Genomic DNA, 22,695 nt, shown 5'->3' with positions numbered 1-22,695 from the left:
TCTGTTTAAAAAAAAAAAGTTGGTAAACTCAATCCATAAATGAGTTACACAGGGTATGTTTAGCCTATTATTTCCAACATTCACTATCTATGCTTCTTCACAATTGACTAGAAATGTATTGGCACACAGAAGGCACTGAGGCAGCTTTCTGTATCAGAGCACTTGCCTGTCACAAGCAATGCCCTAGACACCATTTCCAGAATTGTAAAAATAAATATATAAAACACACTTGAACATATATTACCTCCCTAGAGAATGTAACAAAAAAGCTCTGTGTGAACTGCTTGAGGCTAGTTCTCAGCATGATGATAACTGTAGTTTCCATCCCATATTACAAAGAAGGGAAAAGAAACTCAAATCTCATAATCATCAAATTGCCTAACCATCATAAAAATTTTGTCATGAGTGGGAAACAATGTTTTAAAAGAACATTTATAATCCTGTTGCAGAATTTGCTCTGACACTTTGGATATCAAAGAATGTTGCTAAACTGGTGAGTTGGTAACTGGAACATATGTGAATGGTAAAATTTCCATTAATACTGTCTTCAGAGGAAATTAAAATTTGCCTTTAAGAAATAATGCTTGCCAAAAATCTTGCTTGACAGTTGAGTTAGAAAGTCTTAGAGTTAAACTGTTTCTATAGAGTTTATAATGGATTTTATTATAAAAATAATATTTTGGTGTGTCAAATGCTTTCTCCCTAGAATGGACAGCCTCCTATAATTAAGGGTTTAGGAGCTTGATAGCTGACACATAGTTATTCAATTTGTATTTTTCATGCATAATCTTGGTCAAATAGAAAGTAAAACATCAGTATTGCTATTTGTGTTGAAGCCTTTAAGTAAGAAGCTGCAAGGAAATAATTTAAGCAGTTACATGACTAATTCCCTGACAAGGGGACAGACATGAATATAAAGTAAAATAACATATTTAAAATAAAAGTAGGACATGCGTGAGTAAATAATTTCATTATCTTCTATCATTCATAAATTTGTGATATTGGAAATAACTTTACTCCTGTGTTAGTAATTTATATAGGAAAAATACTTAAAGACTATTATTTCTACCTCCTTCATTTTATAAACTAAAATTGTCAAGTCCTGAATATAAGAAGTGATATTATTAGGACTTGAACTCAAATTTCTCCTCTCTCTCATTTTTCTCACATGACCAATATCTGAGAATTTAATATCACTAATTGTTCTTGAGAATAAGATATATTGCTACCAAAACCCTTGTAAGAACTGTGTATCTGCAACTTTCCAGGGCTAGTTATGGATTTCAGAACTAATTTAGTTCGTGATTTGTGAGCAGACTTCAAATTGGTTTATAGTCTCATTTTCTAAACAAAAGTTTTCTATTTAAAATAATGGCTATGAAGCAAATATTGAAATTCAGAAAATGTATCAGTTTGCTTGACTTATTCAAACATATATACAGACTTCAAAATTTAGCAATGCAGAATAAATGTTCAATTGGTCTCTACTTTTTCTTGACTTTGGACAGGACATATAAAGAGGTTGGTACTGAATTCAGGATACAGGGTCAGAAAACTCTCTTTTCAATATGTAGTTGATTATATACCGGTTGTGTTACCATGTATAAGTATCTTCCTGGATAAGATTATAGCTATTTTTATTTACCTTTCTAAATGGCACATCAATACTATCACAATGATGTCATTCCAAAAATATTTTTAACAAGTATCTTTTTAAATCTATTTTGAAACTTGATACTCAGATCCAATCTCTAATAATAAAGGAAGATTATGTCTTTATTTCAACTTTAAAGTCCTTTTTAAAAGCAAACTGCTTATTTTTAAATTTAAATTCACAAGGATCATATATGAAGTCATCTACTGATTTGCCATGTTAACCAAGGAGGTATCTAAAGTAAAAAGAGTAATTAAATTCCTACCAGTAATATTTTAAAACACTAACACATGGGCAATTAAACTCAGTATTTCTATGTTTGTGAACAGGCTGAATCAAAGTGAAAAAAAGAGATCACAATTTTGAAGGTTGCAAAGAGGGGCATAGAGAAGGGTTGGGAGAAAAGAAGAGAAGGTGAAATGTTATATTTATATTCTAATCTCAAAATATTAATAAAATTATACAAAAAAGTAATCAATTGTAGCCTTCTGAGTCACGGAAATTCAAAAGATTCCAGCAATATATTTTAGTAAATGCCTAATAAATGAAAGAAAAGGAACAGACTGCCTGAGAATTCTATGAGCTTTAGTAATATATGTTATATTCATACAGATGTATATATTTGTGTGCATAAAATATTTATGTGATTTATAGATGTACAAATTATAAAAGTGTATGATTCTACTTGTGAAAATTTATATCAATAACTTATTTTAAGAATAATTAAATACATATTTTCTTTTCTAATGGCAAAATATTACTATTATTTGCTTTATAGAAAGATTAGAACTTACTTTGCAAAATCCAGTACCTTTACTCTAATTCTGCCTCTTGAAAGTCTTCATTTCGTATTCAGTATCATAAGAAGCAAGGACAATGATATTTTGCAGAGTTTTTGCCTCATATTGATTTGCTTGGCATTTCTTGTCTTGCTGATCTTTTGGATACACGTCACAGTATCCAATTTAGGATTTTATGTTGTGGTTTGTATTTATTTCTTCTGTGTTCTTTATTTTTAAAAATCTGGTTTCTTTGGGATATTTTTGTGTTTTGCTTGTTTAGTTTGTTTGTTTACCTGTTTGCTTTCTAAAGAGGGAGAAAAGGGAAGGAGCTGTCTGGGTGTAGAGATGAAAATAATCTGGGAGAAGCTGAGGTAGAAGAAACTAGGTAAAACTTTATTTTCAATAAAAAAGCCATTAATTTTAATGTGAATGGCAGTATTACTTAATAGTATACCAAGTAGTAGAAGGATTTAAACAGCATTTCATTGAAAATCTGAATGTGAAATTGGAGCTGAACATGAAACTTAAAGGTCACATTTTGAGACTATTTGGTAAGAATTAATTTTAATATGTTTCATTTAGAAGTACTAAAATTTAAATGTGCAAACTGTTAATGAGTTGGCTTTTTCCATGATTCAAACAGGATAGTACTAGGTCTGTGCACTATCTACTACAATTTTCATAGTTCATATAGCCAAATCTTTCAAGTTTTTATTATTTTTATTGACTGATAATGAGAATCCACTCTTGATATATTTCTTTGTGTTAAAATTAAACACTTCTTTTGTGAAGGAACACAATTGAAAAACTGACTGCAAGACACTAGGCTCAAAATATTTTAACATCTCGAATGTTATGGTAATTTTCAGTGTTAAGTGTACCAAATGTTCTTCCCAATATCTAAATAGTAATATCTATGTAAATGACTAGAATTCACAAATAAATTCACTGTATTATTCTATGAATGCAATACCTATCATCAGAGCAGAGTATATTCTATTGCGTATCACATGAAGTTGTTGTAAAGTAAAGGCAGATTATAGAAGAATAAAATGAACACAGCCTTCATTGAAACTTTTTACTCTGTTAATAACAGTTATTTGCTATTGTCACTGTCTACAGAGTATATGGATTTGGATAAACATTGCATTGGACAATTATAGAACACTAATCTCACTTTGATTTAAGACTTATCTGAAAACAGCTGTTGTATTTTCACAGAGTCCTGAAAGCTATTGCAACTAAACATCAGATTTTTATTACCTGATTAATTTGGGTGAAGTAGATTAGGACTACTTAGCACTTAAGAATGTGGTTAAGAAACTATTAGAAGACACTTCTAAACATAAATTCCTCAATCATGTCATTTCAGGTGACTTGCATCTTCTCTCTACACTGAAGCATGGATAGAAGCAGCAATATCACAGTTTTTATTCTGTTGGGACTTTCCCAAAATAAGAACACTGAAGTCCTCTGCTTTGTATTCTTTTTATTTTGCTACATTGCTATTTGGATGGGCAATGTACTCATAATGATTTCTATCACATGCACTCAGCTAATTGATCAACCCATGTATTTCTTTCTCAACTATCTCTCACTTTCTGACCTTTGCTACACATCCACAGTGACTCCTAAGTTAATGACTGACTCACTGGCAGAAAGAAAAATAATTTCCTATAATAACTGCATGATACAACTCTTTACAACTCATTTATTTGGAGGAATTGAAATCTTTATCCTCACAGGGATGGCCTATGACCGATATGTGGCTATTTGCAAACCACTGCATTACACCATAATCATGAGCAGGCATAGATGTAACATGATAATCATGGCTTGTTGCACTGGGGGATTTGTGCACTCAGCCAGTCAGCTTCTTCTCACTGTCTTCTTACCATTTTGTGGCCCAAATGAGATAGATCACTATTTCTGTGATGTGTACCCATTGTTGAAATTGGCCTGTTCTAATACACACATAATAGGTCTTTTAGTCATTGCTAACTCTGGCTTAATTGCTTTAGTGACTTTTGTTGTTTTGATGATGTCTTATTTTTTCATATTGTATACCATAAGGGCATACTCTGTGGAGAGCAGAAGCAAAGCTTTGTCTACTTGCAGCTCCCACTTGATTGTTGTAGTCCTGTTTTTTGCACCTGCACTATTCATTTACATCAGACCAGCCACCACATTCCCAGAAGACAAAGTGTTTGCTCTTTTCTACACCATAATAGCGCCCATGTTTAACCCTCTGATCTACACCCTGAGAAACACAGAGATGAAGAATGCCCTACAGAAAGTTTGGGGTCATCAAGTATTTCTGAAAGGAAGGTAAATTTCTGAGCTACTTCTGTTTTTCTATAACTACATTCCATAAGAGAGTGCATGCAAAATAATTTTCTTATTCTATGGAAAGGTAAGTGGACAGAAAGCACATCTGCTCTCTTGAATTATGTTTCTACATGGACCCTTCATCAATAGCCTGAGTATTACTCTCACATAAGCCTTCTTGTAAATTACATAGTAGTTATGACTGTATTCTGACAATTCATATTTAAAGAATTTCTTAAAATGCATCTTGACTGTATACAACTGTTCCCTCACATTCGCCCCAGACCCAATCCCTTGCCTTCCTTTCCATTTTATGATCTTGTTTATTTTTTTTAAGAAATGTTCTCACATTGCCCTGGTCTTCTGGCTTTTATGATCTTTCCACACCATGTTTCCACACCATGATGTTCCTGAGATTTGAGTGTTGGGGTTGGGCTGTAAATATATTAGCTGGGGGCACGTATTCCAAGGTCAGCTCATCTCTATAATTTCACCATTTGTGCTTTCTGTAATGGTCTCTGTCTGCTGTAAAAAGAAGCTTCCTTGCTGCAGAGAGATGAGAAATACACTTATCTGTGGACATACTGATAAGTATTTAGAATTCAGTGACAGCTTTTACTTATTCAGTAGCTGGGTAATAGTAAGTTCTCATCTAGGATCCATAGCTTAATGATCCCTAGGTGGCTGGCTAAATATACAGTGTCACACATGAATTCCTCCTATAGATTAGGCCATAAGTCCAAATAGATGACTTGTGTTCCCCCTGAATACAAGTGCCACTATTGCAGTTTTCAGAATATCTTTTCATGCTGTTATATTTTGTTTGTAAATATTACAGAAGAATAGGGCTATATTGCTATTCACTAGTTGTGGATTCCATGGCTCCCCATGAAACTATGAGAGCTAGTCCTGAGTGAGGAAGTTTCCAGGTAAGATATAGATCAATTTCTCTAAATACTGTGTCCAAAGGGTGTAGTGTCTTCAGAGATTGTGTTTTATCTTCTTTCTTTGGAAGGCATCAAGAACAATAGCAGTAGCATATATTGTCTGGGGTTTCTGGGACTCTCTGACAAACAACTCAAATAGAAGTTTCCCATTCCTGATACTGAGGTTTTGTAAGAAAGTCTATAGTTTTAGGAGGAACATTTTCACCCAGCTGGCATACCTTAAAACACACACACACACACACACACACACACACACACACACACACACAAAGTTCTACATAACATTTCATTGAAAATGAGTTAAAGATATATTTTCTATGTTATAACAACATGAAGGGATGAATAAAATGCTACTGTGCTACTTATTTTTGAAACTTTGTTCTAAACTGGTCACCTGGAGAGAGTCTCAGTTGAGAAACTACCTCTAGCATACTACCCTGTAAGCATGTGTGTCTATGAAATATTTTCCTGTTTAGTAACTGATGTGAGAGCATCCAGTTCACTCAGAGTGGTGCCATCCCTAGGCCAGTGGCCATGGGTTACATAAGAAAGAAAGCTGCATATGGAAATGAGCCAGTAACCAGCATCTCTCTGTGGGCTCTGCTTCAGTTTCTGTCTATACTGTCCGATCAAGTTCATGTCTTGGTTCCCTCATTGATGGACTCTAACCTGTAAGGTGTAATAAACCCTTTCCTTCCAAGGTTGGTTTTGGTCATAGTGTCTTATCAGAGCAACACAAAGTAAATGGCGATAGCAGCCTTCAAATTTTAAAAGCTATTACAAACATTAAAGCCATAGGATACTGTGCATAAAGACTCATGTACTGTTTATGTATTTATATACACAGCATTTTATGTAACTGACAACTAAGAAACAGGTGTTAGCATTCTTTTTTTTCAGTTTTTAGTTTCTAAACTTGTAAACAAAAAGCTCCCATTTCAAAATAAAAACAAAATCCCAGATCATGTAGATATTTACAGTGATTACATTTATCTAAGAAACACACATACATGTTCAGTTGTAAGATGGTAACCAAATTTCTGTGACAAATGTTCTGTTTTAATAGCAAGAATATTATAGAGTTAACACAGAGTTATAAGGATAATCTAGGATAATCTAAGGATAATCTAGTTGTCCCTATTGGTTTTTTTTTTCTGAAATTTTCAGAATGTTGTTATTTCTAGGATAGGTAAGCAGAAAGTCTTTCACATGCTCAAACACTGGAATCTTTGGTTGTTACCATATCTGCTGGCTTGCAAACAAGAAGCCAGGCATTTAAAGAATGTTCTAAGTTAGCAACTTGCAAACCAGAGGGATGGAAAACCCTAAGGACACACAATTGTGAACATTTACAACCATCACATCTGTGGTTAAAGACTGTTCATGCCATTCTTCTGAAATGAGATCTCAAAGCTATCTAGTTCAAAATAAAAGGTTTTAACAAAAAATTGGCAAATGCACAATTTCTCCATCAGTTTGTGTGTGTCAACCATTTAGTTAACTTTTCCACTTGAAAAAAAAAAAAACTGCAATAGAAAACCGGACACCATGTTTCACTACCTCAGATAATATCCACAATTACGGCAGCTATAGCGCAGGATCAGCATCAAAAATACTGCCTGCAAGACCCTCAAGGTGAGGAGTCGCCCCTATGGGGCTGGTCTCCGAAGAACTCAATATCCAGTCCAGTTCATGCAATGAGCAACAGGCTTTAATGAACGGAAGCGTTTGTACAAAGGGTCCCTCTCAGCATGCAAGCTAGAGAGAAGCCCCCATCTCCAGGCACAGGCATTTTTAAAAGCAAAAACCACAAGCTTAGGGAGGGGCTCCGACTCTCTGATCGTTGAGTACATGACCAGAGTCATGGGTTCCTAGGAGGCCCTTTGTCTTGAGGGGAGGGCTAGGAATCAGATGGCCTCAGATCCCACTGGTTGTAAAACCCTCAGGCCTCAGGAGGTGCTAATGAATCTTGCCTAAGTAAATGGCAGTTGCTGGCCCTTTGTTTCACAAGGATCCTGCCTATCAGCTCCCAATGCAGTGGACAGTGGGGTAATCTATCAGGGGTTTCTCCATGAACTGCCAGGGAGGTCTGTGGTCATCTAAAACATTTGGAATTTAACTATTTATGGCCCTCTAAGAGTGGAGTTGCTGAACTACATACCGGCCTCATCTTGCTACTTCTGTTAATTTTTAGTCTTTTACTGCTCAGGGCCAGTTTATACTGAAAGTAAGTTCTTTACACCAATAAATGGTTGCCTACAACCACTGGCTAGTGTACATATGAACTAAAATGTCTATTTTGGGGTGAAACAAATGCTGCTCCAATCATCTGCTCAGCTGTTGCTCTTCTGCAATTCATGCCTAGAAACCTTTCATGTTACTCTTGCTTTGGTCAGTTTGCTTGTCTTTGGGAGTTTGGGCCTGCCGGCTCTGACCACTGGAAGAGGCTGCCTGCTGTGCAGCTTTTCTGCTTAACATTGTCCAATCAAATGTGTAGTCATATTGGAGGTTCAGTTTCCTGAAAAGGATGTGGAATAGCTGCCTCAGATAAATGTAATCTGGAGCTTCCTCAAAGTAAAGCCCATGACAGTAATTTAAGTACATGGTAAATTCTGCAGAAAACCCCTTACACAAAACTTCAACAGGAGTGGACATCTTCTTTGCACTAACCTTTTCATATTTTTGTTTCTTTGTTGCAGCCTTTAGCCCTTGCCATGGCAGACTGGTTCTGTAAAACACATAGCCTAAATATTCCATGTCATCTCAGCGACTCTGCTCAATACCGAGATGTGCATTGATGCTAGCATATCGGGCAGTGCCAGTGAGGTTTTTATCTTTTCTGCACAGTATGTGTTGCCAGGTGTTAGCATTCTATAAGAAGCCCACTTCATGATATATTCTAAATTTAATCACAAATTCCATCTACAAGATACTTTGTTTGACATGGTCTTGTACATTTGAGACTAAGTATAGCACAAATTACACAAGTTGGATTCTATCTTATTATTATAATATAATTTGTGAGAATCATTTATCAAAAGTCAGAGTCTATTATGCTTAGTATAAGATAGTCTATAAGAACTATACCACACAAGTTATAATCTATCATATTATTATATGATAGTCTGTGAGAATCATCCCTTGTTTTTATGAATTGTCAGATTATCTGTTCCACTAGTGGATACTAAGTTGTGATATAAATCCACAGTATAATCTTCCCACTATATTTTTATAGGGTGTTTCTGTAGTACTCCATTTAGTGTTGTTATATATTTGAATACGTTCTTTATATATCACTGATTTAAAATATAATGTACTTATAATTATAATGTAATTATAAATGAAATTAAAAGAATAGGATACTTCAGAGAAAATGCTAGGGTGACTGTAATAGGAGATTTATACAGTTGTAAAAAATTTAGCATGTCTAGAATTAAACCAATTGGTTATGGCATATATTAGTGAATACAAACGTTGTTAACAATTCTGCACAGAGACAAAAAACCCCCAGAGAATTCTAGAAACAACCACATATGCAATGGAGATAATAACAAATAGAACAAAACTACCTCCACAGAATAACTCATAGGGTTATGTTAATAAGATTGACACCCAGATAATCACTACTGGGAAATCTTATCAAATAATGGCTTCTATCCAGCAGAAGTGATTGCCTGTAACATTTGCAATATTTAAAATAGAAGTCCATTCTGAAACTAGTCAAAGGGAAACTTTTGTATAAAGACTTCCAGTAAGAGAATGGTGGAGTCATTACTAAGGCAAGCTAAAGGTTCACAATAACAGTGGACTCACATACTCAAATGCACATAACGTAAAGATGAGACTTCGGGACTGAGAGGATGTCTCAATGGGTAAAGGCACTAACCACCAAGTCTGATGTCCTGAGCTCTTTTTGCTATCAGTAGGTCAGGACAACTGTTTCTGAGGGTTTCTGAAGCACTGTCTTGGCTGCTTTGTTTTTCCATCCTCCGTCTCCACAATTGGATTCCAGGAGTATGGTTCAGAGTTTAGCTGTGGGTGACTGTTTCTGCTTTGAACAACTACTGGATGAAGGCTCTAGGAATGGTAACCAAGTTAGACACCAATCTCATTATAGGGGAAGGGCATCAATGGCATTTTCTCCACCACTGCTTATACTGTTAGTTGAGATCATCCCTGTGGATCCCCTAACATTTCCCTTGTGCCAGACCTCTCTCCAAACCCATACTGACTCCCTTTATCAAGGTATCTCCTTTCTTGCCCTCCTTTATTCCTCACCTGTCTCAGTCCTCTAGTTCTCCTCCCTCTCCCCCTTTTCCCTTACTACCTACTTCCTGTCCATCTCTGCCATGGATTCCACTTTGTTCAGGAGTTCTTTTCCCCTCCCCTTCTTCGAGGGACTATGCAGTCTTTCTTGGGGTCCTCTTTGTTTCCTAGGTCATCTGGCAGTGTGGAATGTAGAATGGTAATTCTTTGTTCTAAGTCTAAAATCATATAAGAGTGAGTAAATACCATATTTTTCTTTTTGTGACTGGGTAACCTCACTCAGGATGGTTTCTTTTAGTTCCATCCATTTGCCTGTGAGTTTTAAGATTCCATATTGTTTTTCTGCTGAGTAATATACCATTGTGTAAACGTATCACATTTTCTCTAGGCATCTAGGATGCTTCCAGGTTCTGGCTATTACAAATAATGCTGTTATGAACATAGTTGAACATATGTCCTTATTGTATGAATGTGCATTCTTTAGGTATATGCGCAAGAGAGGAATTGCTGGGTCTTGAGGTAAACTGATTCCCATTTTCCTGAGAAACAGCCATACTGATTTCCAAATTGGTTGTACAAGTTTGCACTCCCACCAGCAATGGAGGAGTGTTCTTCTTTCTCCACATACTCTCCAGCATAGATTGTCATTGGTGTTATTGATTTTAGCCATTTTGACAGAAGTAAGATGGTAACTCAGAGTGGTTTTGAGCTGCATTTCTATGATGGCTAAGGATGTTGAACACTTTTTCATTTGTCTTTCAGCCATTTTAGATTCCTCTGTTGAGAATTCTCTATTTAGTTCTGCACTCCACTTTTTAATTGCATTGATTGGTGTTTCAGTGGCTAGCTTCTTGAGTTCATTGTATATTTTGGTGATCAGCCCTGTGTCAGGTGTGTGGTTGGTGAATATCGTTTCCCATTCTGGGGGCTGGCATTTTGTCTTGTTGAATCTGTCCTTTGCTTTACAGAAGCTTCTCAGTTTCAGGAGGTCCCATTTATTAATTGTTGATCTCAATGTCTGTGCTACTGGTGTTATGTTCAGTAAGCGGTCTCCTGTACCAATTTTTTAAGGGTGCCACCTACCTTCTCTTGTAGGAGGTTCAGTGTGGCTGAATTTATGTTGAAGTCTTTGATCCATTGGGATTTAAGATTTGTGCAGGGCAATAGATATGTATCCAACTGCAGTCTTCTACATGTCCAAATCCAGTTATGCCAACACCATTTGTTGAAGATGCTTTCTTTATTCCATTGTATAGCTTTAACTTTTTTGTCAAAAATCATGTGTTCATAGGTGTGTGGGTTAATATAGGGGTTTTCAATTTGATTCCATTGGTCAACCTGTCTATTTTTGTGACAATACCATGTGTTTTCAGGACTATGGCTCTATAATAGAGCTTGAAGTCAGGGATGGTGATGCCTCCAGAAGTTCCTTTATTGTACAGGGTTGTTTTGGCTATCCTGGCTCTTTAGTTTTTCCATATGAATTTGAGTGCTATTCTTTCACAGTCTGTGCAGAATTCTTTTGGGATTTTGATGGGAATTGCATTGAATCTGTAGATTGCTTTTGGCAAGATTGCCATTTTTACTCTGTTGATCTTACCCATCCAAGAGCATGGGAGATCTTTCCATTTTCTGGTATAATCTTTAATTTATTTCTTTAAAGATTCAAAGTTCTTACTGGACAGGTCTTTCACTTTTTTGGTTAGTGTTACCCCAAGATAATTTATGTTGTTAGTTGCTATTGTAAATGGAGATGTTACTCTGACTTCTTTCTCAGTGCATTTATCATCTGTATATAGTAGGGCTATTGAATTTTTTGAGTTAATCTTGTATCCTGCCACATTGATGAAGGTGTTTATCGGCTGTAAGAGTTCCCTGGTTAACTTATGTACACTGTAATGTGATCTGCAAATAGTGAAAGCTTGACTTCTTCCTTTCCAATTTGTATCCCCTTGATCTCCTTTTGTTGTCTTATTGCTCTAGCTAGAACTTCAAGCCAAATATTGAAGAGATATGGAAAAAGCCTTGTCTTGTTCCTAATTTTAGAGGAATCACTTTGAGTTTCTCTCCATTTAGTTTCATGTTGGCTGTTGGTTTGCTGTATATTGTGTCTATCAAGTTTAGGTATGTTCCTGTTATTCCTGATTTCTTCAGGACCTTTATCATGAAGGGGTGTTGGATTTTGTCAAAGGCTTTTTCAGCATCTAGCAAGATGATCATGTGGTTTTTCTTCTTCAGTTGGTTTATATGGTGGATTACATTGATAGATTTTCAAATGATGTACCAACACTGCATCCCAGGGATGAAGCCTACTTGATCATGGTGGATGATTTTTCGGTTATGTTCTTGGATTCTGTTTTCCAGTGCTGTATTGAGTATTTTTGCATCTATGTTCATGTGGGATATTGGTCTGTTGTTCTCTTTCTTAGTTGTATCTTTGTGTTGATAGTGTACCAAGGTAATTGTACCTTCATGCAAAGAGTTTGTCAAATTATACAGCCACTTTGGAAATCAGTATGGTGACTCCTCAGGAAAATGGGAATCAGTATACCACAAGATCCAGCAATCTCACTCTTAGGTATATACCCAAAAGAAACACATTCATATAATATGGACATCTGTTCAACAATGTTCATAGCAACACTATTTGTAATAGCCAGAACCTGGAACAAGCTAGATGCCCCTCAACTGAAGAATAGACAGAGAAGTTGGGGTACATTTAAACAATGGAGTACTACTCAGCAGAAAAAAACAATGGTGTGTTGAAATTTGCAGGAAAATGGATGGAACTGGAAGAAACCATCCTGAGCGAGGTAACCCAATCACAAAATGAAAAGCAGGATATGTACTCATATGTGATTTTAGACATATAGCAAAGATTACCAGCCTACAATCCACACTGCCAGAGAAGCTAGTAAACAAGGAGGACCCTAAGAGAGACATACAAGTTCCCCTGGAGAATGGGAAAGGGACAAGATCTCCTGAGCAAATTGAGAGCATGGGGGAGGAGCAGGGACTAGGAGAATAAGAAGGGGAGAAGAGGAGGGGTGAGGAAGACAAGATGTGGCTGGGAGGATGATTTGGGAGAAGAAAAGAAGAGAGCAAGATAAGAAATAATGTGATTGAGGGAGACACTATAAGTTTAAAGAGAAATGTCTGAAGATTTACAAAGATGACACCAACTAACAATCTAAGCAACAGAGGAGAGGCTACCTTAAATGTCTTCCCCTGATAATGATATTCATGACTCTTACATGCCATCTATTAGCCTTCATCCAGCAGCTTGTGGAAGTAGAAGCAGACACCCACAGCTAATCACTGAACTGAACTGGAATCCAGTTGCAGAGACAAACAAGTGATGAGCAAAGGGGTCCAGAGCAGGCTGGTGAAACCCATAGAAACGGCTGACCTGAACAACGGGGACCTTGGTCCCCAGACTGATAGCTAGTATACCAGCATGGGACTGATCCCGAACCCAGGAATGTGGGTGTCAGTTAGTAGACCTTGGAAATCCATGGGTCCTCATGTAGTAGTTGAGTACTTATCCCTAGCATAGGTGTGGAACTTCGGAGCTCAATCACATAGAGGGATACTCCTTGAGTCAAGACACATGGGGGTGGGCCTAGGATATGATAGACTCTCATGACCCCCTTTGGAAGGCCTTACCCTCCCTGGGTAGCAGAAAAGATATGTGATAGGTAGGGTTTTAGTAGGGGGAGGTGGTAGGAGAGGAGGGGAGGAAGTGCAAACTGGGAGTGCCATGTAAAACAATCTTCTTTCTAATTCAAATAAAAAAAAGAATGGAAAAAAGAATTTGGCAATGCACCTTCTGGTTCTATTGTGTGGAACTATTTGAGTAGTATTGGTATCTGCTCTTCTTTGAATTTCTGGTAGAATTCAGCCATCTGACCCTGGCCTCTATTTTGGTTGGGAGACTTTTGATGACTGCATCTATTTCCTTAGAGGTTATGGATCTGTTTAAGTTGCTTATCTCTTCTTGATTCAATTTTGGTAAGTAGTATCTGTCCAGAAAATTTCCTTTAATTTTTCTAATTTTGTGAAGTATAGGTTTTCAAATATGAATTTAAGATTCTCTGAATTTCCTTAGTTTTTGTTGTTATGTCCGCCTTTTCATTACTGATTTTGTTAATTTGCATTTTCTCTCTCTGCCTTTTGGTTAGTTTGGGTAAAGGTTTGTCTATCTTGTTGGTTTTCTCAAAGAACCAACTCTTTGTTACATTGATTCTTTGAATTGTTTTCCTTCTTTTGACTTTATTGATTTCTGCCTTCATTTTGATTATTTCCCAGAGTCTACTCCTCCTGGGTGAATTTGATCCCATTTGTTCAAGAGTTTTCAGCTATGATGTCAACTCTCTGGTGTGACTCTGATGGAGAAAGTACTTCTGTGTATGTTTATCTTATTGATTGTTGAATAAAACACTGTTTGGCCAATGGCAGCAAGTTAGGCAGGACTAGGAGTCAAAGAGGATTCTGGGAAATGTAGTAGAGAAGTGGTGATCCAGGTAGGAAGTGACATAGTAAGGAGACTCATGTTTATCCAAGGAGAAACAGGAAGTATCCTCTTTTTCCCCTGCTCCTCCAGTGGAGCCATGTGAGCCACTGGCAAGGAGGGATGCCAATAAGGCATCCGATAAGATGTCTTATAAAATATATAGATTTATGATAATTGAGACTGAGCTAACAGATGAGAAATCCTAGTCATTGGCCAAGTAACTTTGAACCTAATACAAGTTTCTGGGTATTCATTTGGGCCCTAACTCAGGCAGGTGGCTGGAGTAAAGCTCATATGTGGTGGTGGGGCTCAGGTGGCTTTTGGCAGAAAGATTTATCATAACAGAATGGTGTCAGGAGTGGGATGACCCCATGCCCCAAGGTTTCCAGAGAAAGAGGGAAACCTTCTGCCACAGCCTGCCAGCTGAGGGGCATCAGAGCAGCTCCCATATGTTCACGATGTCCCAGAGCTCTTGGGGTTTGGACTCCGCACCCCAGAGATGGCCTGCAGGCCTTGAGGTTTCTAGGGTTAGGATTCTGAGCTCTCACTGCCTCAAGCCTCCTTCCTTCCTTCTCGAGACTAGTCAAACAGCGGCAGAACCCAGGCAGCTGGAGGTAGTGTTAGGAACTTTCATGTAAACTTTACAAAAGCTTAAAAAAGGATTTTAGCAGCAAAAGATCAGAGACAAGCATGACTTCTTATTAGCAGCGTTTTCTTGGGTGGCCTCTTTTTTGCTAGAGACAAGCAGAGACTTGAGTGGCTGATTTAAGAGAGATTACCTGACTCAGCAAAAGCAGGAAAAAAACCAAAGACAGCAGCTAAGAAAGCCACCACTTTAATTTTGGCGTTGTTGTTTAACAGTTAAAAGACTGGTGGCCAGAAAAAGGTAAAGATTTACAGTAAAGACAGATCCAGATAGAGAAAAACCTCTAAAGGTTTACAATGCATTTAAAAATATATTTAAGGTTGTGAGAGAAAAAGTAACAGGAGGAAATAGAGTAGCCAGTTATGATGGCACACACCCACACACCGGTAGGATTTGCTGAAGGAAGCAGAGGCAGGTGGATTTTCACAGAGAAACCCTGTCTCAGAAAAAAAGAAACAAAAGGAAGTAAAAGTAGAATAGTAAAAAAGCCACATAAAGATGGAAAATACACAGAGAATCTGGATACTATATGCCATATTGTTGTCTTTAAATTCTTTAATTGCCGAGGAAAGACTTACAGCTACTAAAATACATTTGATTATAAATGCTGCTAAATTAATCCAACTTATACATTTTAAAAATGCTTTGACTTCAAAATTTAAGTCTAAGGACAGGCTACTTGGAATAAAAGTTTTTTCTTATGTTTCCACAGGAAATAAAAAGCTGTGAATTCCTTGCAGACTAATATGGTTTGATCAAGCAAGACCCCCTAAAGCTGAGATTATACAGCCTTACAGATGACTAAAGCTAGGACTTGGCCAGGTTTCTATGTTTAATCATGATTCCAATGGTATGAACATTGCCCCCAATCAGCAGGAAGCAGTTTAGAAAGAACGACACCCAAATTCCCAAGTATTGTTTATAAATGTTTGTTTTCATTTAAATATGGTTGGTTATCAATGATAATGAGCATAGTCAATCTCTTTTTAAAGAAAGAAAAAAGGGGAATAGGATATAGGAATGAATACTTTGCATTGGTATAGATTTTCATTTATTGATACAACCTTAAGGTCAATTTTGTGATATGTATATGTCTCCTCTTGTTTAGGTATTATGTTTATACAGATCTTTTACCTATAATAGTCAGAATTTATAATTAGGTTAGTTAGGTTTTCTAGATATACAGAGATGTATTTAAGATGTGTAGGTATCCTTCAAACCTTTCAAAGACCTACAGAAATATGGCCTTTAAATGGTTTAGGATTTTTCTTGGCAGTGAGACACAACTGCTCCTGGCACACCAATTACATCAGAAAGGAGGATGGGCATCGAAGAAACTCATTATGGAGTTCCCTTTCAACATGGCATGATTAACCATTTGGGCAAGAAACTGCTCTTGCCTGGACTGTTTTTTGCTGTATAAACTGGACATGCAGGACCCATAAGAAAATGACTGCTGAACTTACAAAACAAGACAGTACTGAAGGGTTCCTGTTGGAATGGAGAAGTGTGCTAGACACACTGTGGCCTATAGGTTAACGATGGATGCCCCTACATTACAGAGGAACTTTGGGTGACTGTCCAGGTAGCAAGATGTCTCTGTCAATTCTAGAGTTTATATATTATCCTTCTGTGGTCTTTGATAGAGTTGAAGACAGATAGTTATGGTTATAGTTTTCTTTAGTTATTATAAAAGATAAGTTACCCTTCCTTTTATTTAGACAGCAAAGAGGAGATGATGGGGGAAGTACTTCTGTGTATGTTCATCTTATTGATTGTTGAATAAAATACTGTTTGGCCAATGGCAGCAAGTTAGGCAGGACTAGGAGTCAAAGAGGATTCTGGGAAATGTAATAGAGAAGTGGTGATCCAGGCAGGAAGTGACAAAGCAAGGAGACTCATATTTATCCAAGGAGAAATAGGAAGTATCTGCTTTTTCCCCCTGCTCCTCCAGTGGAGCCATGTGAGCCACTGGCAAGGAGGGATGCCAATAAGGTGTCCGATAAGATGTCTTATAAAATATATAGATTTATGATAATTGAGACTGAGCTAACAGATGAGAAATCCTAGTCATTGGCCAAGCAGCTTTGAACCTAATACAAGTTTCTGTGTATTCATTTGGGCTCTAACTCAGGTGGGCGGCTGAAGTAAAGCTCACATGTGGTGGTGGGGCTCAGGCGGCTTTTGGCAGAAAGATTTATCGTAACATATCTATTCTCTAGTTTCTTCATGTGAGCTCTTTCAGCTATGAACTTTCCCCTTAGTGCTGCTTTCAAATGTCCCATAAGTTTGGGTAAGTTGTGTCTTCATTTTCCTGGAATTCTAGGAAGTCTTTAACTTCTTTTTTTAATTTCTTCCTTGACCCAGGAATGCTGCAATTGCATGTTGTTCAATTTCCATGAGGTTTTCTGCAATTTGTGCTGTTTTTGAATTCTATCTTTAAGGAATGGTGGTCTGATAAGACACAGGGTTTTTTCCAATATTTTTGTACCTGTTGAGGATTGCTATGTTGCCGAGCATGTGGTCGATTTTTGAGAGGGTTCCATGTGATGCTGAAAAGAAGGTATATTCTTTTGTGTTTGGATAGAAAGTTCTATATATGTCTGTTAATCCCAATTGGGTCATAACTTTTGTTAGTTCCTTTGTTTCTTTGTTAATTTTCTGTGTGGTGTTGAAAGACCTCAGAAGAGGTACTTTCGCAGAAGGAGACCCGAACCCAGGAATCAGCGAGACCACGGACTTGGATGCAAACCGCAAGAGGTTTTATTGGATACACGAGTACTCAGGGCGACTTCTGTGGGGCCAAGCGCGCCGAACCAAGGGAGAGAGGTCCTTATATAGCAAAAAGCACAGTGCAGAAGCGAAAAGCATAGTTACAGGGATTCTATTGGACAATTTAATGAGGTACAGAGCATTTTCTCAAGGTCTGATAATTAGGCGAAGCGGCCTTGGCTCTATCTCATCTTGGGTACAACAGACTCGGCAGTTCCTCCCTCCGCGTCCAGATGGCTGACCTTGGGACGGAGCGTTCCCCATCAAGCGGGGGCGCAGGGGGGGGGAAGGGCGCCCTCTCGCCGCCTTGCGGGCTCCTCGCTCGGCCCCAACCCCGGGGCGCGGTGCCAGGCGGGCATGCCAGGGGCGCGAGCCCCGCCGGGGTGAACCGGCTTGGGGGGAGTCGGCGGCCGGGCATGTGAGTGCACGCACGTACGGGAGTGTCACCGAGTGTGCGAGAGAAAGAGAGAGAGAGCTAAGCCGCTCATGGGCTGCTGGCTGGTCCCGGCTCGCGCCCTGGGCCCGGCGGGGCTGGCGGCGGCGGGGAAGTAAAGGCCGGTGGAGGTGGTGATCGGGAAGTGCAGAAGGGGAAGCATCCGCCACGCGCCCCGCCAGCCACCGACCGGAGGAGGAGGCAAACTTAAGAGAGCTCAGGGGCAGGGGTCTTTCAGTGTTCCTGTCCAGTGGTGAGAGTGGGTTGTTGAAGTCTCCCTCTATAACTGTGTAAGGTCTTATTTGTGATTTGAGTTTTAATAATGTTTCTTTTAAGAATGTTGGTGCCTTTGTATTTGTGACATAGATGTTTAGAATTGAGATTTCTTCCTGATGTCTTTTGCCTGTGATGAATATGAAACGACCTTCTTCATCACTTTTAATGATTGATTTTAGGTTGAAGTCTACTTTGTTAGATCCTAGGATAGCTACCCCAGCTTGTTTCTTGGGTCCATTTGATTGTAGTATCTTATCCCAACCCTTTACTCTGAGGTAATATCTGTCTTTGAATTTGAGGTGTGTTTCTTGTGTGCAGCAGAATGTTGGATTCTGTCTTTCTATCCACTCTGTTAGCCTGTGTCTTTTTTTTCTTTTCAGATTTTTTTATTTGAATTAAAAGCAAGATTGTTTTACCTGTCAATCCCAGTTACCCTCCCTCCCCTCCATCACTCCCACCCCTTCCCCAACTAAAAGCCTCTTTATCACACACCCTTTCTGCTCCCTAATGATGGTGAGGCCTTCACTGGGGGTTGTCACCAGAGTCTATCATATCCTTTAGGATGGGGCCTAGGCCCTCCCTCATATGTCTTGCCTCTGTCCCTCTATGTTGAATGGGCTCCCAAAATCCATACCCTGTGCCTTTTTATAGGTGAGTTAAGACCATTAGTGTTGAGGGACATTAAGGACGATTGAGTTCATATTCTTGTTTGCTTTTGATTTGTTATTGGTAGTGGTAGTGTATGTGGATTTACCCTTCGTTTTATTTTGGGTTTTGGTAAAGTGGGCTTATCAATTGGCTATTTTTTTGTGAGTGTAGTTAATTTCCTTAGGTTGGAGTTTCCCTTCTAATACTTTCTGTGGGGCTGGATTAGTGGATATGCATTGTTTAGATCTCATTTTGTAGTGGACTGTCTTGTTTTCTCCATTTATAGTGATTGAACATTTTGCTGGGTATAGTAGTTTGGGAGGGCATCCCTGTTCTCTTAGAGTTGGTAGAATATCTATCGAGGTCCTTCTGGCTTTCAGAGTTTCCATGGAGAAGCCTGGTATAATTTGAATAGGTTTGCCTTTATATGTTACTTGGCCTTTTTCCTTTGCTGTTCTTAATATTCTTTATTTATTCTATATGTTAGATATTTTAATCATTATGCGATGTGGGAGATTTTCTTTTGTGGTCCACTCTATTTGGTGTTCTGTAGGCTTTTTGTACTTTCATTGGCATATCTTTCTTCATGTTAGGAAAGTTTTCTTCTATGATTTTGTTGTATGTTTTCTGTACCTTTGAGTTGGATTTCTTCACCTTCTTCTACACCTATTATTCTTAGATTTGGTCTTTTCATGGTGTCCCATATTTCCTGGATATTTTGTGTTAAGGATTAGTTGGACTTGAGTTTTCCTTGGTTGATGCCTGTATATCCTCTAGAGAGTCTTCAACAACTGAGATTTTCTCTTCCATTCTCTTGAATTCTATTGGTTATGCTGACATCTTTAGTTCCTGATCATTTATCTAGCCTTTCTATTTCCATCATCGCTTCATTCTATGTTTTCATTATTGTTTGTATTTCATCTTTCTTTTCTTGAACTGTTTCGAGTGCTTCCTTTGCTTCTTTGGTTGTTTTTTCTTGGCTTTCTTTAGATTCCTTAAGAGATTTGTTTATTTCTTGAATTATTTAGTTTGTCTTTTCATCCATTTCATTTAATTTTTTACTTTTTTTCCTTAAGGGATTTTGTTGTTTCCTCTTTAGTGGTCTCTATTGGATTAAGGTCTTTTTATTTCAGAGGACATCCGGGTGAAGCACAGGCCAGAGCTAGGTTAAGAACCCAGCCAGCGCGGCCAGAACAAAAGGGGGCCCGCGTCCCCACGTGCAGCCCCTTAAGAAGCTCCCTTACGTCATCCCGGCTTTCCTTCACCACGCCCTTATGGGCGAGTCCCCGGGTCCACCTGGTACCTGCCCCAGGACTATTGGGCAGGGCTAGGGTGACTCCCTACAATTCCCCTTTTAGTCTAAGAGAGGATTAAAACTTAATAGTGTAAAATATCCAAAACTAACAATCATAAGGGTGGAATACAAGAATATACAATAATCTGCTATGATACATCCTATGTCTATTCTAGCTAAGTCTTAAAGTCATGTGGAAAAAGTGTCTAACTTGAACACCTTCTTCCAATCCCAACTCTAAACAATAAGAAGGTCATTCTTAACTAGGCTTACACTACCCTAATACACAATAATGGGGAACGGGGGCGTAGCATCTTCTAGGTTACTTCCTGCTGAAAAGGGACGAAGATGGTCATGTGGGGGCCCTGTGGAAAAAAATGCCAGTACAGGGAAAGTCTCTAATGAGTTATGTCTAGTCCATGTTAGATGATTTGTTTGATTGAAGATCTACATTGAAATCCTCAACTTGATTGAAGTCGTTACTCGAGGTTCTGGTTGGAGTGTCAGTCGAAACGGAGTGAGTTGAATCCAGTGTAGTCGGGAAGGTGTAGTCCAATTCCTTTTCCGGAGCATGTAGGGATTGATGTCAGGCTGGGTCTTGATGGCTGTATGGGACTCAAACATAAGTGTCATCAGAGAAATGTTCACTTGTTTATGTATGTGTACCGGGAAAGGTACCTTGACGAACCTTGACTAACAACGATTATGAGAGGGTGTAAAAGGAAAGCCAAGAAAAAACAAAGATAGTCCTCTTATTCTTTATTTATTCTGTATTATAGCAATTGGCTTCTTGATATAACACAGAAACTTTTAAATGTTGTTAAATAACATGCTTGGATTTTAGAGTAGGAAAGCCAAACCCAACTCTAAATCCAGTCTCGATTTAGTTGAATAGGGACTAGGAAATGAATAGACATAGAGTCATTCGAGAGACAGCTGTAAATTTTTACCGTATAGCACATTCCTTTTGTTCGATGGTTATAGCTACGTTCTTTCCTTGAGTATCCATACATGTAATGTCCTTTGACTTATAGAGGGGGGTTCCTCAGAAAATACCTGTCAGTCATCCTTGTCGAGGGGGTTGTCTCCCTCAACTCGAATCTTGATCAATTTTGATGGTATCCAAAGATTTTCTTCTCCTGTGGAGACAAATGCAAAACCCCTACCCCAACGTAATACATGTCCAGGTTTCCATACCGAGGTCAGCACATCTTTGTAATACACTGGTTGGTTCAGTTCAGCTGTTTTTTCCGTAGTCCAGTGTCTTTCCGCAGCTGTCTGCCCACTGTCATTGGCATTAAGAAAGTTTAGCGTTAATAAGGCATTATGCAATCTATGTTTGGGGGGTTTCGACTTACCAGCTTGCCTATGGAGCATCTCCTTAAGTGTCCTGTTAGACCTTTCGACGACTGCTTGTCCTGTAGGGTTGTGTGATATATCTGTGACATGCTTAATGTTATAATATTTGAAAAACTGTTCCATTTTTGTGGAGACATATGCTGGAGCATTGTCAGTTTTTATCTGCGCCGGTATGCCCATAACTGCCATCACCTCCAGTAGGTGTGTAATAATGGAATCAGCCTTTTCAGAGTTGAGAGCAGTAGCCCATTGGAAACCTGAGAATGTGTCAATGGTATGATGCACATATTTCAAATTTCCAAATTCTGTAAAGTGAAAAACATCCATTTGCCAGATCTCATTCCTCCGAAGGCCTTTAGGATTACATCCTGCTGGCAGTGGAGTTTGGTTATAAAAGGAACAAGTAGGACAGTTTCTCACTATCTCCTTGGCTTGTTGCCAAGTGATGGAGAAGCCCTTCTTTAAACCCTTGCTATTTACATGATGCTTTTTATGAAATTCCGAGGCTTCTAGCACAGTGCCAATCAATAAACGATCGATCTCATCATTGCCTTGTGCCAGTGGGCCTGGCAGACCCGTATGGGATCTGATATGCGTAATGTACAGTGGGTTACTTCTGTTTCTGATTGTTTCCTGTAACTGCAAGAACAACGAGGTTAGTTCAGTGTTATCAGGGACAAATTCTGCAGTCTCTATGTGCAAGACGACTCTTTCTGCATATTGGGAATCAGTAACTATATTAAGAGGTTCTGTAAAATCCATGAGCACCATAAGAAT

At 38.4% G+C, this 22,695-nt stretch overlaps 1 protein-coding gene and 1 pseudogene across 1 annotated transcript; one reads left to right on the top strand and one right to left on the bottom strand.

Annotated features, from left to right (window-relative positions):
- Window positions 1–3,838: 3,838 nt before the first annotated feature.
- LOC100758769 (olfactory receptor 4P4) lies at window positions 3,839–4,768 on the top strand. The gene has a single exon (XM_027421114.1). It carries the CDS (start codon window positions 3,839–3,841, stop codon window positions 4,766–4,768), a length of 930 nt encoding a protein of 309 aa, XP_027276915.1.
- Window positions 4,769–8,072: 3,304 nt separating this feature from the next.
- On the bottom strand, window positions 8,073–18,326 carry LOC100770446 (annotated as a pseudogene).
- Window positions 18,327–22,695: the final 4,369 nt, after the last annotated feature.

The sequence above is a fragment of the Cricetulus griseus genome, chromosome 6, assembly GCF_003668045.3.
Source record: "Cricetulus griseus strain 17A/GY chromosome 6, alternate assembly CriGri-PICRH-1.0, whole genome shotgun sequence".
NCBI classification, from domain to species: domain Eukaryota; kingdom Metazoa; phylum Chordata; class Mammalia; order Rodentia; family Cricetidae; genus Cricetulus; species Cricetulus griseus.
The sequence above is the reverse complement of the archived record's forward strand: the minus strand, read 5'-3'. Positions and strand labels throughout refer to the sequence as shown.